This window comes from Rhinopithecus bieti, unplaced genomic scaffold (genome assembly GCF_001698545.2).
Source record: "Rhinopithecus bieti isolate Rb0 unplaced genomic scaffold, ASM169854v2 scaffold_45389, whole genome shotgun sequence".
Classification (NCBI taxonomy): Eukaryota; Metazoa; Chordata; class Mammalia; order Primates; family Cercopithecidae; genus Rhinopithecus; species Rhinopithecus bieti.
Genome location: NW_016818806.1, coordinates 51028 through 67663, shown reverse-complemented (window position 1 = coordinate 67663; position 16636 = coordinate 51028). Strand labels below are relative to the sequence as shown.

At 42.8% G+C, this 16636-nt stretch overlaps 1 protein-coding gene and 1 pseudogene across 1 annotated transcript; both read left to right on the top strand.

The window, feature by feature from the left end:
- The first annotated feature begins 2807 nt into the window (after window positions 1–2807).
- Window positions 2808–8975, top strand: LOC108518825 (lysosomal-associated transmembrane protein 4B-like; annotated as a pseudogene).
- A 4817-nt stretch (window positions 8976–13792) lies between these two features.
- LOC108518828 (protein S100-A12) lies at window positions 13793–14676 on the top strand. Its single transcript, XM_017857473.1, is given in 3 exon segments — window positions 13793–13842; window positions 13844–13928; window positions 14416–14676. Coding segments are annotated over 3 exon segments (276 nt in total). The 3' UTR covers window positions 14557–14676.
- The last annotated feature ends 1960 nt before the right edge of the window (window positions 14677–16636 follow it).

The following is a 16636-nucleotide window of genomic DNA, read 5'->3' as shown; positions in this document are numbered from 1 at the left end:
TGCAGTGGCCGGATCTCAGCTCACTGCAAGCTCCGCCTCCCGGGTTTACGCCATTCTCCTGCCTCAGCCTCCCGAGTAGCTGGGACTACAGGCGCCGCCACCTCGCCCGGCTAGTTTTTTTGTATTTTTTTTAGTAGAGACGGGGTTTCACCGTGTTAGCCAGGATGGTCTCCATCTCCTGATCTCGTGATCCGCCCGTCTCGGCCTCCCAAAGTGCTGGGATTACAGGCTTGAGCCACCGCGCCCGGCCATAAACCAGGGTTCTTAACTTGTCTGTCTGTACATCTCTGAAATTGCGTTGAAGTTGAGTGTATCATTTGAGTGCGTGCACTGAGAACATTCCTCCATGGCTTCCATCAGAGTCTCAAAAAGGCCCAACACCTCAAAAAGGTTAAGAACGCTTGTCCTGCTTACTGGCTTTTAGTAATAAAAGGCAGAGTATTTCTCTTTGTCTCTCTCTCTCTCTCTCTTTTTTTTTTTTGAGACACAGGGTCTTGCTCTGTCACTTGCACTAGAGTACAATGGCATGATCATGGTTCACTGTAGCCTCGAACACCTGGGCTCAAGTAATCCTCCCAGCTCAATCTCTTTAGTAGCTGGGACTACTGGCATGAGCCACTGCCCTTGGCTAATTTTTAAATTATTTTTTTGTAGAGATAGAGACTTGCTATGTTGCCCAGGCTAGTGTCAAACTACTGGACTCAAGTGATCTTCCTACCTTGGCCTCCCAAAGTGCTGAGATTACAGGTGTGATCCACACCACACCTGGCCAAAAGGTGGAGTATTTGTATTGCTATTGTTATGTTGGGTGGGTACGTGGATGCTTTGTGGGGACATTTGTTGTTGCCAAGCGTTAAACCAGTTCCTACCCTGCTGCCCACAGTCCTTCACAGCTCTCCTGCTCTGTGAAGCTGAGGATACACCCCGGCCTGGAAGATGGAGGCTACTTGGTGTCCCTCTGCACCACACAAGGGCCCCAGCCATTGCCTAAGCACAGGCTACAGTGGCTGAACAAAAGACCTTATTTCAATGGAAAAGATTTTCCTGTTTATTCCTCCACTTGGGAACCAGAACAATTTTGGTTGGGTCCAGAACCCAGACCATTTTCTGCCCTCCTGCCTGGCAGAATTCAGTCTAAATTCAAATGGGCTGAAGAGGGGAGAAAAAGCTACCCACACTTACGGTGGGGTATGGTGGGGCCTGTGTGTGTGTGTCAGGGTGGGAGTGCGATCTATCCCAGTGCTTTTGATTCCCCTTGGAAGTACACTGCTGGACTTGCTGTCAATTGATTCTTTGCAGGGAGAGTTACTAAATACAGCAGGGAGACTTCCACCCTCTCTGGGATAATTATTGTGCTTGGAACCCCAGGATCACGGGCTGAAGAGAGGAAGCTAACTCTGGGGGAGTGGAGGGAAGGGGTTCTTTGGAAAAGCTAGACATGCTCCATGCCCAAGAGGAGAAGAGGAGGTGACCAATTCCCTAGGATTTCAGGAGGAGCAAACCCTTTTCCTATCACTAGCAAAATGCCACTCAGATTAACTGGTTTCCAGTGATGAAGATTACACAATTCAGGTCACTGGGCTTTTTCTTGTAGTATACCTTAATCATATAAAATGTGAATGAGCAGGGAAAGGTAACAGTTTAAGCCCTTATTCACGGATGTTTTAATTACCAGCCAATTTTATTTGTTATCAGCTAACATATTAGTGAAAATGGTTGGCAGCCAGCTGAAAGTTAAGATTGGGATCTAAGATGGGATGAGAAAATCTAGTCATCAGAATATGGAGATGGGCTTCTCCTGGGGCAAGGAGGAAGGCCTAGGCATTAAATTGCTTTCTTCTCAGTTTTGCTGAAGGATATCTATGCATCCCCCCACGCCAGTGCTTCTACTTAAGTCAGGAGTGTGGAATACACTCAGCATTGCAGAAATGGAGATTATGGAGCTCTGAGAGACACCACAGTGATCTTGCTATAATTTTCTCCAATACATAGTCTAAAGGTGAGCAGCTGACCTGAATGTGGCCCAGGCTAAAAAAGGTGGGAAAGGTCTCAGGGTTCACCAAGCCACATGTCAGGTCGACTCAACATTTAGGGGACCTCACAAGAGAAAAGATAGTAATAGGAGTACACAAAAGGAGCAAGCACCCTGATTCTGCCTCTCAGCTATCCACATTGGTGGTGGTGGTGGGGTGTGTGTGTGTGTGTGTGTGTGTGTGTGTGTGTGTCAGGGTGGTGAGGGGCAACCTATCCCAGTGCCTTTGATTCACCTTGAAAGTGCACTATTGGACTTGCTGTCAGTGGATTCTTTTGGGGAGAGTTACTATTCTCAGTTGTCTGCCATCACTTGAAAGTCCAATAAGTCTTCTTTTTCTGAGCCCACCAGAAGAGGAAGGTGGCCCACAGTGCCCTTTGGAGTTTCACCATAAGTGATGGGTACTGGTTGTGAAAAATTGGGTCAACAGTTGATTCTTGAGTACACAGCTGGGCAGGAGAAGTGGCATAGCTGTCACTGGCCATCTGGAGAGGAGAAGTGAGAGAGGCAGGCCTTGGAAGCTTCCTGGAAGACGCAGGCTTGGAGATGATGATTTACAAACAAGATCGTGCCCATTACCGAAACCACTGACTGGGCAGAATCAGACAGGACTCGTGGCCCAGAGCAAGGTGATTTTGCTTCCTGTTTCCCCAGCTGCAAAAGAAGAACAAAGGAGTGGGAAGTTTAGAAATAAGTAGTTTAGCAGGAAATCGCATGTAACATTTGAGCCCACAAAGGAGAGCTTGGCTTACCAATTGAAGCAGATCCGGCCACTATGATTTCTGGTTCCTATAAGGATGACCTCTCTGAAATCTTGCTTCTCCTCCCAAGTTCTTCGCCTAAGGGTCCTGACTTCAGGTGTGTTCCTAGTGGTTGTGACAAAAGTCTTAAAAGGCATGGAGAGGATCTGGACTTGGGCAGTCCGTCTACAGTGGCTGAGTAAAAGGCCTGATTCCAAAGGAAAAGATTTTCCTATTTATCCCTCCACTTGGGAACCAGAACAATTTTGATTGGGTCCAGAATCCAGCCCATTTTCTGCCCTCCTGCCGGGGCGGGGGAGTTCAGTCTAAACTCAAATGGGCTGAAAAGGGGAGGGAAATCCTACCAATGCTTACTGGGCTCCAGCTGTGTGTCAGTGTGAAAGAAAAAAAACATCATCTCAAACCTGGAAAAAGGCAAACTGGTGATTGCTTATATTTTTGACCTCATGCTAGAGTCTGTCTGAATAAAAGCAGGTCCTTGCTACTAGTCCTCATCCGACACTTTCGAGAAAAGTAATCGGCAAAGTATGTTTGATAGTAATCCATAACAGATGAATTAGACAGTTTACCTCTGCTGGCTAGGGCAATATGGCTTTAAGGGCTGGTCAAGACATTAAACCCAAAACTGTTATGGTTTTTGTCACTCTATGAAAAGTCAAAAGACTTGTATTTAGTCTTGTGTCTAAATTAGGAATCTTAGACATTACTTTCTGTCTTTCATATTCTTAATATCCTTCAAACCAGTTCAAAAAAGTCTTCCTTGCTGGTTCTCTCATTAATGAATTGAAACAAAAATTTGACACAGGCCCGTGATTTTGTTGATGATTTTGCTTTTTAGCTCAAGACATTGTGGTAACTTATCCCATTTCTCGTAACAACCCTATGAGAGAGGTAATTGCTATTTCCATTTTGTACGTGAGGAGACTCAGAAACTCATGTCTCCAAGCAAGAGACCCTAATTAAAACCGGAAGGTGCTCTCTTCTAACCATTTTCCACCCTGGGTGTGGATGGGACAGCCCTTCCTCACCTGACTGCCTGGCCTCTTTCTCCTCGTCCCCCGTAGGGTCTCTGCGGTCCAGACTGAGGAGCAGGGAGAGAAGGTACCAGATGAACTTCTCTCTTGGGTCACTCGCCCTTGCCCAGAACTTTACCTGGCACACCTCAGGGCCTGAAGGATTGGTAGTTTTTTCCTGGTGTGAGCAATCCTCTAGGCAGGGAAAATCTCCCTATGTATAGAGCAAGAGGATTGGCATTTTGATTGCCCTAAACTATTAGGGGTTGCCCCAGTAACAATTCTGTCTTCTTCCCTGGGCGGAGGAGCTTTCCTTCCAGTCTTAGGAGATTTGGAAATTCGCCTGTGATCTAAAACATTGCTGAATCAGCCACCCATGTACTCAGGGCACCTCCGTGCTGGAATAGTCCGTCTGTGGCCTGTTACCAATTTGACTGGGGCCCCAGTAGCCATCAGTGTTTCTAATTGGAGAGTGATGGCCTCAGTGCAGGTTACCTAGAACATAGACATAAAATCAGACAGATTTTAAACATTGTCAATGGTATTGGAAAGTAGGCACATCATACAATTTACCTTGCCACCTAACTCATGGCTAAATCTGACATGGGCTTTGTACACTTGAACTAGAGACTTTTATAATGACATCTCCCTGACCAGAGTTACACGTGCTCCCGTGGCTAAAATATTCCTTTGTGGGGTATACTGCAGAATACCTGTCACCCTCAGATAGAGCATGCTGTTTTGGAATTTGGGGTCCTCAAGTGTTTGTGCAAAAGCTGGAAAGGCTTCTGACATTGTAGGGTTGCCTGAGATACACTTCTAGGAAGGCATTCTGATAGCTGATTCCATTTTGCTGTCTGTATTCTCCTACCTGGCATAGGTGTACATACCCTGGGAAAAATGGTACCCAGCTTGTCATTGACTATGTCAGTGATAACTAGTGCTACCACCTGGGCTATTTAGGACCAATGAAACTCACTGAATTCATTAGCTAAGCTGGTGATGAACACCTGAACAGCCTCTGATCATCTGCTGGCAGAGCAGAGTGGCCTTTGGTTGTTACCAACACCTCCTGCTACGCCTGAGTAAACACCTCAGGAATTGTACAGACAGGGGAAGGGATCCAGAGGCAGACCCAGCCCTTTGGTTTCAAACAGTGAGGCCATCTGAAGGATCCTTCTTTGGTCTCTTTGCAAAAAAAAATTATTTTAGATTCAGGGTATACATGTGCAGGTTTGTTACATGGGTATATTGCATGATGCTGAGGCTTGGGCTGCCAATGACCTCATTGCCCAAATAGTGAACATAGTACCTGTTAGGTCACTTTTCAACCCTGGTGCCCCTCCTGCCCTCCCTCCTTTTGGAATCCCCAGTGTCTACCTCTCCCATCTTGATGTTGGTGTATACTCAGTGTTTAGCTCTCACTTATAAGCGAAAACTTCTGGTACTTGGTTTTCTGTTTCTACATTAATTCACTTAGTATAATGGCCTCCAGCTGCATCCATGTTGCTGCAAAGGGCATGATTGTGTCCTTTCTTATGGCTTCATAGTACTGACGTATATGACATGTATGTACTATCTTTTCTTTATCCAACTGCCATTGATAGGTACCTGGGTAGGTTCCATGTCTTTGCTAATGTGAATAGTGCTTTGATAAACATACTAGTGCAGGTATCTTTTCCTTTGGGTATATACTCAGTAATGGGATTGATGGGTTGAATGGCAATTCTATTTTTAGTTCTTTGAGAAATTTCCAAACTGTTGAACTAATTTGCATTTCTACTAACAGTGTATAACCATTCCTTTTTTTTCTCCAACCTTGCCAACATCTGTTATTTTTTGACTTTTAAATAATAGTCATCCTGACTTGTGAGATGATATTTCATTGTGGTTTTGATTCACATCTCCCTGATGATTAGTTTTTGCATACGTTTGTTGGCTACTTGTGTTTCTTTTTTGAGAAATGTCTGTTCATGTCCTGTGCCCACTTTTTAATGGGGTTATTTGTTTTCTTCTTGTTAAGTTGTTTGAGTTCCTTGTAGATTCTGGGTATTAGCCTTTTGTCAGATGTATAGTTTGTGAATATTTTCTCCCATTATGTAGATTATCTGTTTACTCTGTTATTAGTTTCTTTCACTGTGTGGAAGCTTTTTAGTTTAATATTAGGTCCCATATCAATTTTCATTTTTGGTTGCATTGCTTTTGAGGACTTAATCATAAATTCTTTGCCTAGAACATGTCTAGAAGAGTATTTCGTAGGTTTTCTTCCAGGATTTTAATAGTTTAAGGTCTTAACATTTAAGTCTTTAATCCATCTTGAGTTAATTTTTGTATATGATGAGAGGTAGGGGTTCAGTTTCATTCTTCTGCATATGGTTAGCCAGTTTCCCCAGCACCATTTATTGAATAAGATTTCCTTTCCCCATTTGTTTATTTTTGCCAATCTTGTTCAAGGTCAATTGGTTGTAGGTATGTGGCTTTATTTCAGTGGTCTCCATGCTGTTCCATTGGTCTATGTGTCTATTTTTGTGCAAATACCATACTGTTTTGGTTACTATAGTCTTGTAGTATAGTTTAAAATTGTGTAATGTGGTACCTCTGGTTATATTCTTTTTGCTTAAGATTGCTTTGGCTATTTGTGCTCTTTTTGGTTCTATATGAATTTTAGACTAGTTTTGCAAAGTTGTCTGAAAAATGACCTTGGTAATTTGATAGGAATAGCATTGAATCTATAGATTGCTTTGGGCAATGTGGACGTATTAAATTAACTATAACAATTCTTCCAATCCATGAGCATGAAATGCTTTTTCATTTGTTTGTGTCATCTATGATTTCTTGTAGCAGTGTTTTATAGTTCTTCTTCTAGAGGTCTTTCACCTCACTGGTTAGATGTTTTCTTAGGTATTTTATTTTTTTGTGTGACTGTTGTAAATGGAATTGCATCTTTGATTCGGTTCTCAGCTTGAATATTATTGGTGTATAGCAATGCTACTGATTTTTCTATGTTGATTTCATTTTTTGAGATTTGCTGAAGTTGTTTATCAGGTCTAGGAGTCTTTTGGCAGAATCTTTAAGAGTTTTCTGGACATGGAATCATATTGTCAGTGAAGAAAGATAATTTGATTTCCTCTTTTCAATTTGGGTTCCTTTTATATCTTTCTCATGTCTAATTGCTCTGGTTAGGACTTTTAGTACTATGTTGAGTAGGAGTAGTGAGAGTAGACATCCTTATCTTGTTCTAGTTCTTAGGCAGAATGCACCCAAAATATACTTATTGAGTATGATGTCAACTGTGGGTTTGTCATAGATGGCTCTTATTATTTTGAGGTATGTTTCTTTGATGTCCAGTTTATCGACAGCTTTTATTGTGAAGAAATGTTGAATTTTTATCAAATGATTTTCTGCATCGATTGAGATGATCATATAGTTTTTGTTTTTAATTCTGTTTATGTGGTGAATCACAGGTATTTATTTGCATATGTTGAACTATCCCTGCATTCCAGGAATAAAGTCCACTTATTTGGGAAATTAACTTTTTGATATGCTGCTGTATTTGGTTTTCTAGTATTTTATTGAAGAGTTTTACATCTATGCTCATCAGGGATATTGGACTGTAGTTTTGTTTTTTTTTGTTGTGCCTTTGCTGAATTTTGGTGTCATGAGGATATTGATTTCATAGAATGAGTTAAGGAAGAGTCCCTGCTTGATTTTTTGCAATAGTTTCTTTAGGATTGATACCAGCTCTTCTTTGTAGATCTAGTGGAATTTGGCTATGAATCTGTCTGATACAGGTATTTTTTTGTAGTTGTTGTTATTGTTGGTAGATCTTTTATTACTGATTCAATTTCATTACTTGTTATTGGTCTGTTCAGAAATTCTATTTCTTCCTGGCTTCCACCAATGTATCCATTTCCTCTACATTTTCTAGTTTGTGTGCATAGAGAGGTTCATATCTCTGAGGATCTCTTGTATTTCTGTGGAATCGGTTGTAATATCACCTTTGTCATTTCTGATTGTGTTTATTTTGATCTTCTCTCATTTTCTCTGTTAATCTAGGTAATGGTCTATCAATCTCGTTTATCCTTTCAAAAAAGCAAGTTTTCATTTCACTGATCCTTTGTGTGGCTTTTTGGGTCTCAATTCATTTAGTTCTGCTCTTACTTTAGTTACTTCTTTTCTTCTGCTAGCTTTGGTTTAGTTGTTCTTGATTTTCTTGTTTTTAAATTTTTTAATTTTTACTTTAGGTGTGAGGTTGGGTTGGCAATTTGAGGTCTTTTTATTAATATCTTCTTGATATAGGCATTTAGTGCTATACAATTCCCTCTTGGGGGGATAGACTAGAGAGGCCGGCAGGCGCACGGGCTAGTGGGCTGGGAGTGGCCGAAGAGCCTGCAGCAGCAGCGCAGCGGACCCCTGGCAAGGAGGTCAACGCTCCTGGAAACTCCGGCGCGCCTCCGCGCCAGGAGCGAAGAAGACGGTCGCGCCCCGGTCGCACCCTGGATAAGGTTCTACTCCAACAGCTGCTGCCTGTGCCGCCATGTCAGCGCCGGCACCATCCAGCTCGGTGTCTGGTACCTGATCATCAATGTCGTGGTACTGTTGATTTTGCTGAGTGCCCGGCTGATCCGGATCAGTATCACTTTTCAAGTTCTTAAGTGGGAGGTGACTTTGAGTTCATGGATGATGCCAATATGTGCATTGCCATTGCGATGTATCTTCTTATGATTCTTATATGCACTGTGGCTAATTATGAAGCATACAGGCAACACACAATCGGGATCATCCCATTCTTCTGTTACCAGATCTTTGATTTTTCTCTGAACATCTTGGTTGCAATCACTGTGCTTGTTTATCCAAACTCCATTTAGGAATACATAGGACAACTGCCTCCTAATTTTCCCTGCAGAGATGATGTCATGTCAGTGAATCCTACCTGTTTGGTCCTTATTATTATTCTGTTTATTAGCATTATCTTAACTATTAAGGGTTATTTGATTAGCTGTGTTTGGAACTGCTGCCGACACATCAATGGCAGGAGCTCCTCCTATGTCCTGGTTTATGTTACCAGCAATGACACTACGGTGCTCCTACCCCCCTATGATGATGCCACTGTGAATGGTGCTGCCAAGGAGCCGCCGCCACCCTACGTGTCTGCCTAAGCCTTTGAGTGGGCGGAGCTGGGGGCAGCAGCTTGACTTTTCAGGTACCTGAACAGTAGTTCTGTTATTTCACTCTTGAGGTGAGCTCTCTGTGCTTGTTTGTTGCTGAAACGCTACTTTAAAAAATTTAGATGCTAAGTTGAAACCTGTAGTTTTCCTCAACATATGCTTTGCTAGAACACTGTGATAGATTCGCTGTAGAATACTTTCTGTAGGATTAGGGGTATAAAGGGCTTCACCAACCTTCCTTAGGCATTGAAACTTCCCCCAAATCTAGATGGACCTAGAGTCAGAGAAGTCTGCTTTTCTACCTGCGGGACCCCAAAGTTGGGCAATTAGTCACATGTTTCTCTCCGTTCCCTCTCTTTTGAAAGTGTAAAACAAAACAAACAAACAAACAAAAAATAGACAGCTTTCCTTAAACCATTCCAATGTAGAGAACAAAACCTTATGAAAACAGGAATGCCAATTGTGTAATTGTTGTTCTAATTAGGTAAATAGAAGTCCTTATGTATGTGTTTCAAGAATTTCCCCCATAACATCCTTTTTGACTTAAGTTCAATGACAGTTTGCATTTGGTGGTAAAGGATTTTCTCCATGGCATGACTTAAGACCATTGGAAAGCACCAGGCAGTGGGAGCAGTAACCACCTGAAGTCTGTTCTCCTGCATACCATGTCCAGGGTCATGGGGCAGTGTGCCTCGCCTGTGTTAGAGGGTGAAACGGATATGTTTGGCGCTGCATGGGATCTGGTGCTCCTCTTGTGGATTCACATCCCCACCCAGGGCCTGCTTTTACTGAGTGTTCCGCCCTAGCCTGGTTCAAGGAAGTCATCCAACTGACTTTATCAAGTGAAATTGGGATATATTTGTTGTATATTTGCCTGATGACATGGAAAATGTTTTCCTCCTTCTTCCCCTGCAAAGTACATTCTACTGCTTTGAATTCCAAGTACGCCTAATCACCTTTTAAAATGTAAAAGTCTTCAGAAAAATGAGGATTGCTTTCCTTTTATGTGCTTATTACCTTGACTACCTAAATTGCAAGGGATTTTTATATATTCATATGTTCAAAAGTCGGCAACTCTCCTGTTGGTTCATTATTGAATGTGCTGTGAATGAAGTCTTTTGCAATTAAAATGAGATTTGCCCACAACCAAGATGAAAAAGAAAATCCCGCTTAACACTACTTTTGCTACATTCCAGATGTTTTGATATGTTGTGTTATGTCTCTATTTTTGTATGTGTCAAAGAATTTTTTGACGTCTGCCTTAATTTTGTTGTTTAACCAAAAGTCAGGAGCAAGTTGTTTAGTTTCCATTTATTTGTGTGGTTTTGAGAGCTCCTCTTGGTATTGATTTCTATTTTTATTCCACTGTGGTCCAAGATTCTTGGTATAATTTTGATTTTTTTTGAATTTATTGAGATTTACCTTATGACTGAGCATGTGGTTGATCTTAGAGTATGTTCCATGTGCAGATGAAAATAATATATTCTATGGTTGCTGGGTGCATTGTTCTATATATGTCTATTAGGTCTAATTGGTCAACTGTCAAATTTAAGTCCATAATTTCTCTGTTGGTTTTCTGCCTTGATGATCTGTCTACTGATGTCAGTGGGGTGTTGTCCCCTGCTATTATTGTGTGGCTGCCAACATCTTTTCTTAGATCCAGAAGTACTTGTTTTATAAATCCGGGTGCTCCAATGTTGGGTGTGTATTTATTTAAGATGGTTAAATTTTCTTGTTAAATAGAACCCTTTATCCCTACGTAATGCCCTTCTTTATCCTTTTCTGCTGTTGTTGGCTTAAAGTCTATTGGATCTGATTCAAGAATAGCAACTTCTGCTCTTTTTTGTTTTCCGTTTGCATGATAAATCTTTCTCCATCCCTTTACTTTGAACCAACAGGTGTCATTACGTGTGAGACAGGTGTCTTGTAGACAGCAGAAGGATGGGTCTTATGGGTCTCGTTAAATCGAATTTGCCACTGTTTGTGTTTTAAGTGCAGTGTTTAGGCCATTTACATTGGAGGTTAATATTTGTGTGTGAGGCTGTGTTCCTGCTTGTTTGATTTCTTTTTTTCTTTTGAGTCTCGCTTTGTCGCCCAGGCTGGAGTGCAGTGGCGAGATCTTGGCTCACTGCAAACTCTGCCTCCTGGGTTCATGCCATTCTCCTGCCTCAGCCTCCTGAGTAGCTGGGACTACAGGCACCTGCCACCATGCCTGGCTAATTTTTTGTATTTTTAGTAGAGATGGGTTTCACCGTGTTAGCCAGGATGGTCTTGATCTCCTGATCTCGTGATCTGCCTTTAGCAACCTCTTGCCTGGATGATTGGGATCCTGGGCTAGTCCCTTCTCCAGGCATATGTGAAAAAAAAATCTCAGGACCCCTAACTTACTAAGCCAGAGGGAAATATCAAGCTGGGAAATGGGTCATGCAAACCTGCCCCCCGAGGTTTGTTTCTAAATAAGATAGCTACAAAGATAAAAAGCCGTATACCATCCTTACAATTTGCCCACAAGGAAATTCCTTGTGAGCCTCATGATCCTTACCCTAAAACAGTTCTATTGAATTTCACCCTGGCAGTGTAATTGATAGCTTATCTTCACAGGTGTGGGAAAAATGACAGAACATAAAGTCATCCCTCTGCTCACCCAAGACAAATCCGTATCTGATTGCTTCCTCTGCCCTATTTTTGTGATCTTATGTAAAAATGCAGATTCACTGAGCCAGATGAAGGCATAAGTGACTATTTCCTCTACTCCCCTCCCACATGAAAATTGTGTATTCAGTGAAAGATCGATCAAAGACTCAAAAGGATGCAATCACTTGTCTCTTATCTACTGACACATTTAAAAAGTATTTCTTACTCTTCCCCCAATATCCACTGTTTCTCCTTCAAATATTGAAGCCCTCAAAATAATCTTTGGAGAAAGGCATAGATCTACCTCCTGGGCACGCATCCTTAACTTTGGCCAAATAAACCTAAAATGATTGAGACTCGCCTTGGTCACTTTCATTGATTTACACAGGCCTGATCATCCTGCTGTGGTGGTGTCCTACTGGGCCTAGTGAAACAAATACTGTCAGTGGCTCAACAATGTTGCACTGAGATTGTGTCAGTCAAGGTGTCACATGGATCTGAGAGACAAACTTTTGCCTCCAGATCCAGGGAGGTCGGTGGGCACATGAAATGAACTAGCTTTGCTAAGGGGGATATCTGGGTTGTGGGGTAGATGGCAGCACAGGTTCTCACATGGCCTTGGCTGCTCAGCAATCTTATTGACCTCTAGGCATAAACCAAGGGCAGAGTGCTTTTGGATGTCCCTCAGCTTTGGTGCGACACGGGTAACGTACAGATGAGACTTAATCCATTTTGGGCAGGTTTCTGAGTCTTGAAGGACCACCTCTCCATGAATCCTGGGCATCTGTTGTCCCTTGCTGCCTCTCAGTGAATAATAAAGTTGCTTTACTAAAACTCACGTGAATGTTCTGTCTTACTGAACTCAGGAACATGGTAAAGTAACCCAGGCATGGCGACCTTGCTTCACACACAGTGATTACCCTACTCCAGCTTTCTAGGTCTTTGTAACAGCCAAGTTGGAAAGTGTGTTGGGAACGCAAAGGGAAGGCTTAGTAGTATTGCTTTCTCCTTTTTTGAAAACCTTGGAATATTTTTTGAAAATTTATCCTCTGCTCCAGTGATGAGCTTTGCATCCCAGAATGACTTAGGAGGAGGTCTCCCTTCCTGTCTCCTTAGCTGCATACAGATCTTTAAGTTGATATTCCATTTGCCAAAAGGAGCTGGTAACCTCATCTGTTAAAACAAGACACCCATGCTGTAAAGTTTGTTCTCCTGGTCTTTTATTAGGGAGAAGCGGAGTAGAGCTAAACCTGAAGGCTGGGCTCTGGTTCAGCGCTAAAAAACGTGCAGGGCACCCATGTGCGGATGGGTGGGGTCGGGGTGATTTTGTTTCAGGCTGAGCAGGAGGGTAAAATTTGAGCTGGGTACAATCTGGGCTGCTCCTGTGGCAGCCAAAGCCACAGGTTTGAAGCTTCTGTTGAGCAACAGAGTACTTTACATAAATTGCCTCAAGATGAATCAGAGATTTCTTCACCCAAGGGCTAAGATGAAGCCTGGACTGATGATAAAACCTCCCTTGGCTCAGTGCCCTTCACCACTGATGGCTTTTTGCTGTAGCTCCACATTCCTGTGCATTGAGGGGTAAGTGCCTTTTCCTTGGGTGGGTTCTTAGGTGGTCCACAGGGTAGTGACTGCAGTGAAATCACAAGGTGTTGGAAGCCACAACCCTCCACTTGCCTGAGCACCTCTGGGGTGACATTGCATTTTGGACCCAAGTAGATCAGCTCTTGTGCTAGGTAGACTCAGTCCCATGACTTAAGAATGGCTAAACAGGGGTGAGCTATGGACCATTTGCAGGGGACATGTGGCCATAGTGCTATCACCTGAGGAAAGCAAACAGCCTGGTCAATCACAGAACCCTTCCCAAGGGCGCTTGAGTAAGCAATACTCTCCAAGTTATACTCCCCGGTGGATGAGGTGGTATGGAACATGGGCAACTGAGGCTGATTCTTTTAGACATTAGACAGTATTATATGTTTTCTCCTCCCCATCCTATCCATACATGAGAAGTTAGTTCACCATGGATCAAACAGAGCAGAGAGACCACAAATAGATATGGAGGATGTTATGCTTTCTTTAGGCCCTTGATTCAGAAAGAAAGGGGAGAGTGGATGTTGAGGGGTGGGGGAGAAACTGGCGCTAGATCTCCCTTGTTTCCTTGAAGGTTAACGTTAGGCTGGGAAGATGACAAAACTTGAAGAGTACCTGGAGGGAATTGTCAATATCTTCCACAATCTCAGTTTGGACGGGGCATTTTGACACCCTCTCTAAGGGTGAGCTGAAGCAGCTGCTGCCAAAGGAGCTTGCAAACACCATTAAGGTAGGTGATGCCCCTCTCACTGCAAACTTGCCCACACCCCTGCACTGAGGAGAGTGGCAAGGCCTGGCAGAGGATGGTGGGACAACGACTGGGGTGGAGTTAGCCCCAGTTTGAGCTCCCAAAGGATGCTTTGCCCACTGCTGTGGGAGAGGGCCTTTGCTTCCCTCTCTTAATAACTCACTTAAGGCTCTACTCAGTTCCTCTCTCTGAGTCTGTTTCCTTATATGTAAAATGGAGAGAGGCAGGGCACGGGAGGGGTTGAATGAGTGAGCAGAAGAGTACCTTCCAGGTCAAGACTTGTTAATTCCCGGGTGGTTCATGACCATTGTGTCCTCTGTTTTGTTACATTGGATTCTCCAACACAGTGTTGGCTAATGAGTTAATGTGCCTGGGCCTCCCTAACTCGAGCTCTGAGGGATAAGAGGCCTAAGAAAGGGTCTTGTGTGGAGGTTCTGATCTCAAGGTCTCTGTTATCCTTTTTTCCTAGAATACCAGAGACAAAGCTGTCATTAACAAAATATTCCAAGGCCTGGATGCTAATCAAGATGAACAGGTCGACTTTCAGGAATTCATATCCCTGTCAGCCATTGCGCTGAAGGCTGCCCATGACCATACCCACAAAGAGTAGGTAGCTCTCTGAAGGCCTTTTACCCAGCAATGTCGTCAATGAGAGTCTTTCCTTTCCCTCACCAAAACCCAGCCTTGCCTGTGGGGAGTGAGAGTTAATAAACACACTCATGAAAAGTTCTGAATAGTGTCTGTGCACTTTTTTCTTTCCATGCCTGTGGTTCCCAGACTTGATTACACCTTACCCCTGCTCTTCTGGCAGCCTAATCTAGATCCCTTAGAACTCCTGCTCCATTTGTTCATTTGATAACCAATTATTTATTTATTGAATTATTTGTTGAATGTCCACTATTCATTCATTCATTTATTCATTCATTCAACAAATGTTCACTGAGCATCAGAGACCAAAGATACAAAGTCCTTGTCTTCTTAGAACTTGTATATTATTGGGGAGAGGATAGACAATAAATGGATAGACAAGCAAATAAAGATATATTGTATGGCTGGCCCTCGTGGCATGTGCCTGTAGTTCCAGTACTCAGGAGGCTGGAGTGAGAGGTTTGCTTGAGTCCAAGAGTTTGAGGCTGTAGTGTGCTATGATTGTGCTTGTGAATAGCTATTGAATTCCAGCCTGGGCAACATAGCAAGATCCTGTCTTTAAATATATATATATATATATATGCAATAATATGACACGATATCATATGACATGATGTGACCATATGATACAATAGTAGTTAATGATAAGTTGTATGAAAAAAACTAATGTAGAGAAGTAGAGTTGGGGAGGAAAGGGAAGGAAGGTGATGTTGGTTTAGATGGAGTGGTCAGGGTGTACATTTGAGCAGAAATCTGAAAGAAATGAAGAAGAGTGACTTGCATATGTCTAGAGCCAAGAGTTCCTGGCAGTGAGTAGCCAAGGCCCTTGGTGGGCACATACCTGACCTGCTCAAAGAGTGGCACAGAGGCCAGTATACCTGGAGTACAGTGACTGAAATGGGGAGTGGTGGGGAATATGGGCCTTTAAGTATCAGGAAGCAGATAACAGCAGCTTGTAGATCATGGGGAGGACTTTGGACTTTATTCTAAATGTGCTAAGGAGTCACTGAGGGATTTTGACCAGGGGAGCGAAATGATTCCATTTATACTTTGAAGGATTACTTTGGCTGCTTTTGCAGAGAACAGATTGTAGGGCACAGACAAGCATGGAAGCTAAGAGATAAGCTAAGAAGAGACTCTCCAGGGCAACCCTGTTTAAGAGAAATATAATATGTGTAACTTAAACTTTACTAGAAACTATGTTTAAAAAAGTAAAAGTAAAGGGGAAATTAATTTTAATAACATATTTTGTTAGCCTAATAGATCCAAAATATTATCACTTCAGCTATATAAAACTATTGTTGAGATAGTTTACATTCTTTTCTTTCATTTTAAGACTTTGAAATCCAAAGATTCACATATGACCATGTTTTAAGTGCTCAGTAGTCATGTATAGATCATGGCAACCATATTGGAACCTGAAGCCCTAGATCGTTTCAGAGACGGAATGGGGCTGGACTAGGGTGGTGATAATGGTGGTGACAAGGGGTGGTCAGATTATCAATACATTTCGAAGGTGGAAATTGAAAAATCAAGGGTTACTCCAAAGGTTTTCCCCTAAGACACTGGGCTGGATGCTAGGGATACAGAGATGAAAGAACAAGTCCTTGCCTTAGATGTTCATCTTTGGTTGGGGAAGGCCTGAATCAGGAGGAATCCCCATGCCATGTCATCTACGTTTTGGCAGAAGTAAGTATAGGATGTCGTGGGAGAATAGAGACTGACCCAGCTTTGGGGGCAGGCTGGGGCCCATTAGGCTACCTGAAAGAGTGGACACATGGTCATAAAATTTGGGGCAGAACTTAGAAAGGGGGGAGATGATATAGAATTTACATGTCTGTGGGCATGGGATAGTAAGAAACACTCTCTTTGGTTTTCTTAAAGAAGGAAAGGGATGGAAAGGAGTTGGGAAGAACAAGGAGCAAGAGACCAGGGAGAAGAGTATTATGTCCTATCCAACATAGGGTCGGGGGAGACTTCCCTGACTAGACTCTCCACACTAGTCTAGGCCAGGTTCTTTGTTCAACACTCCCCAAGGACCA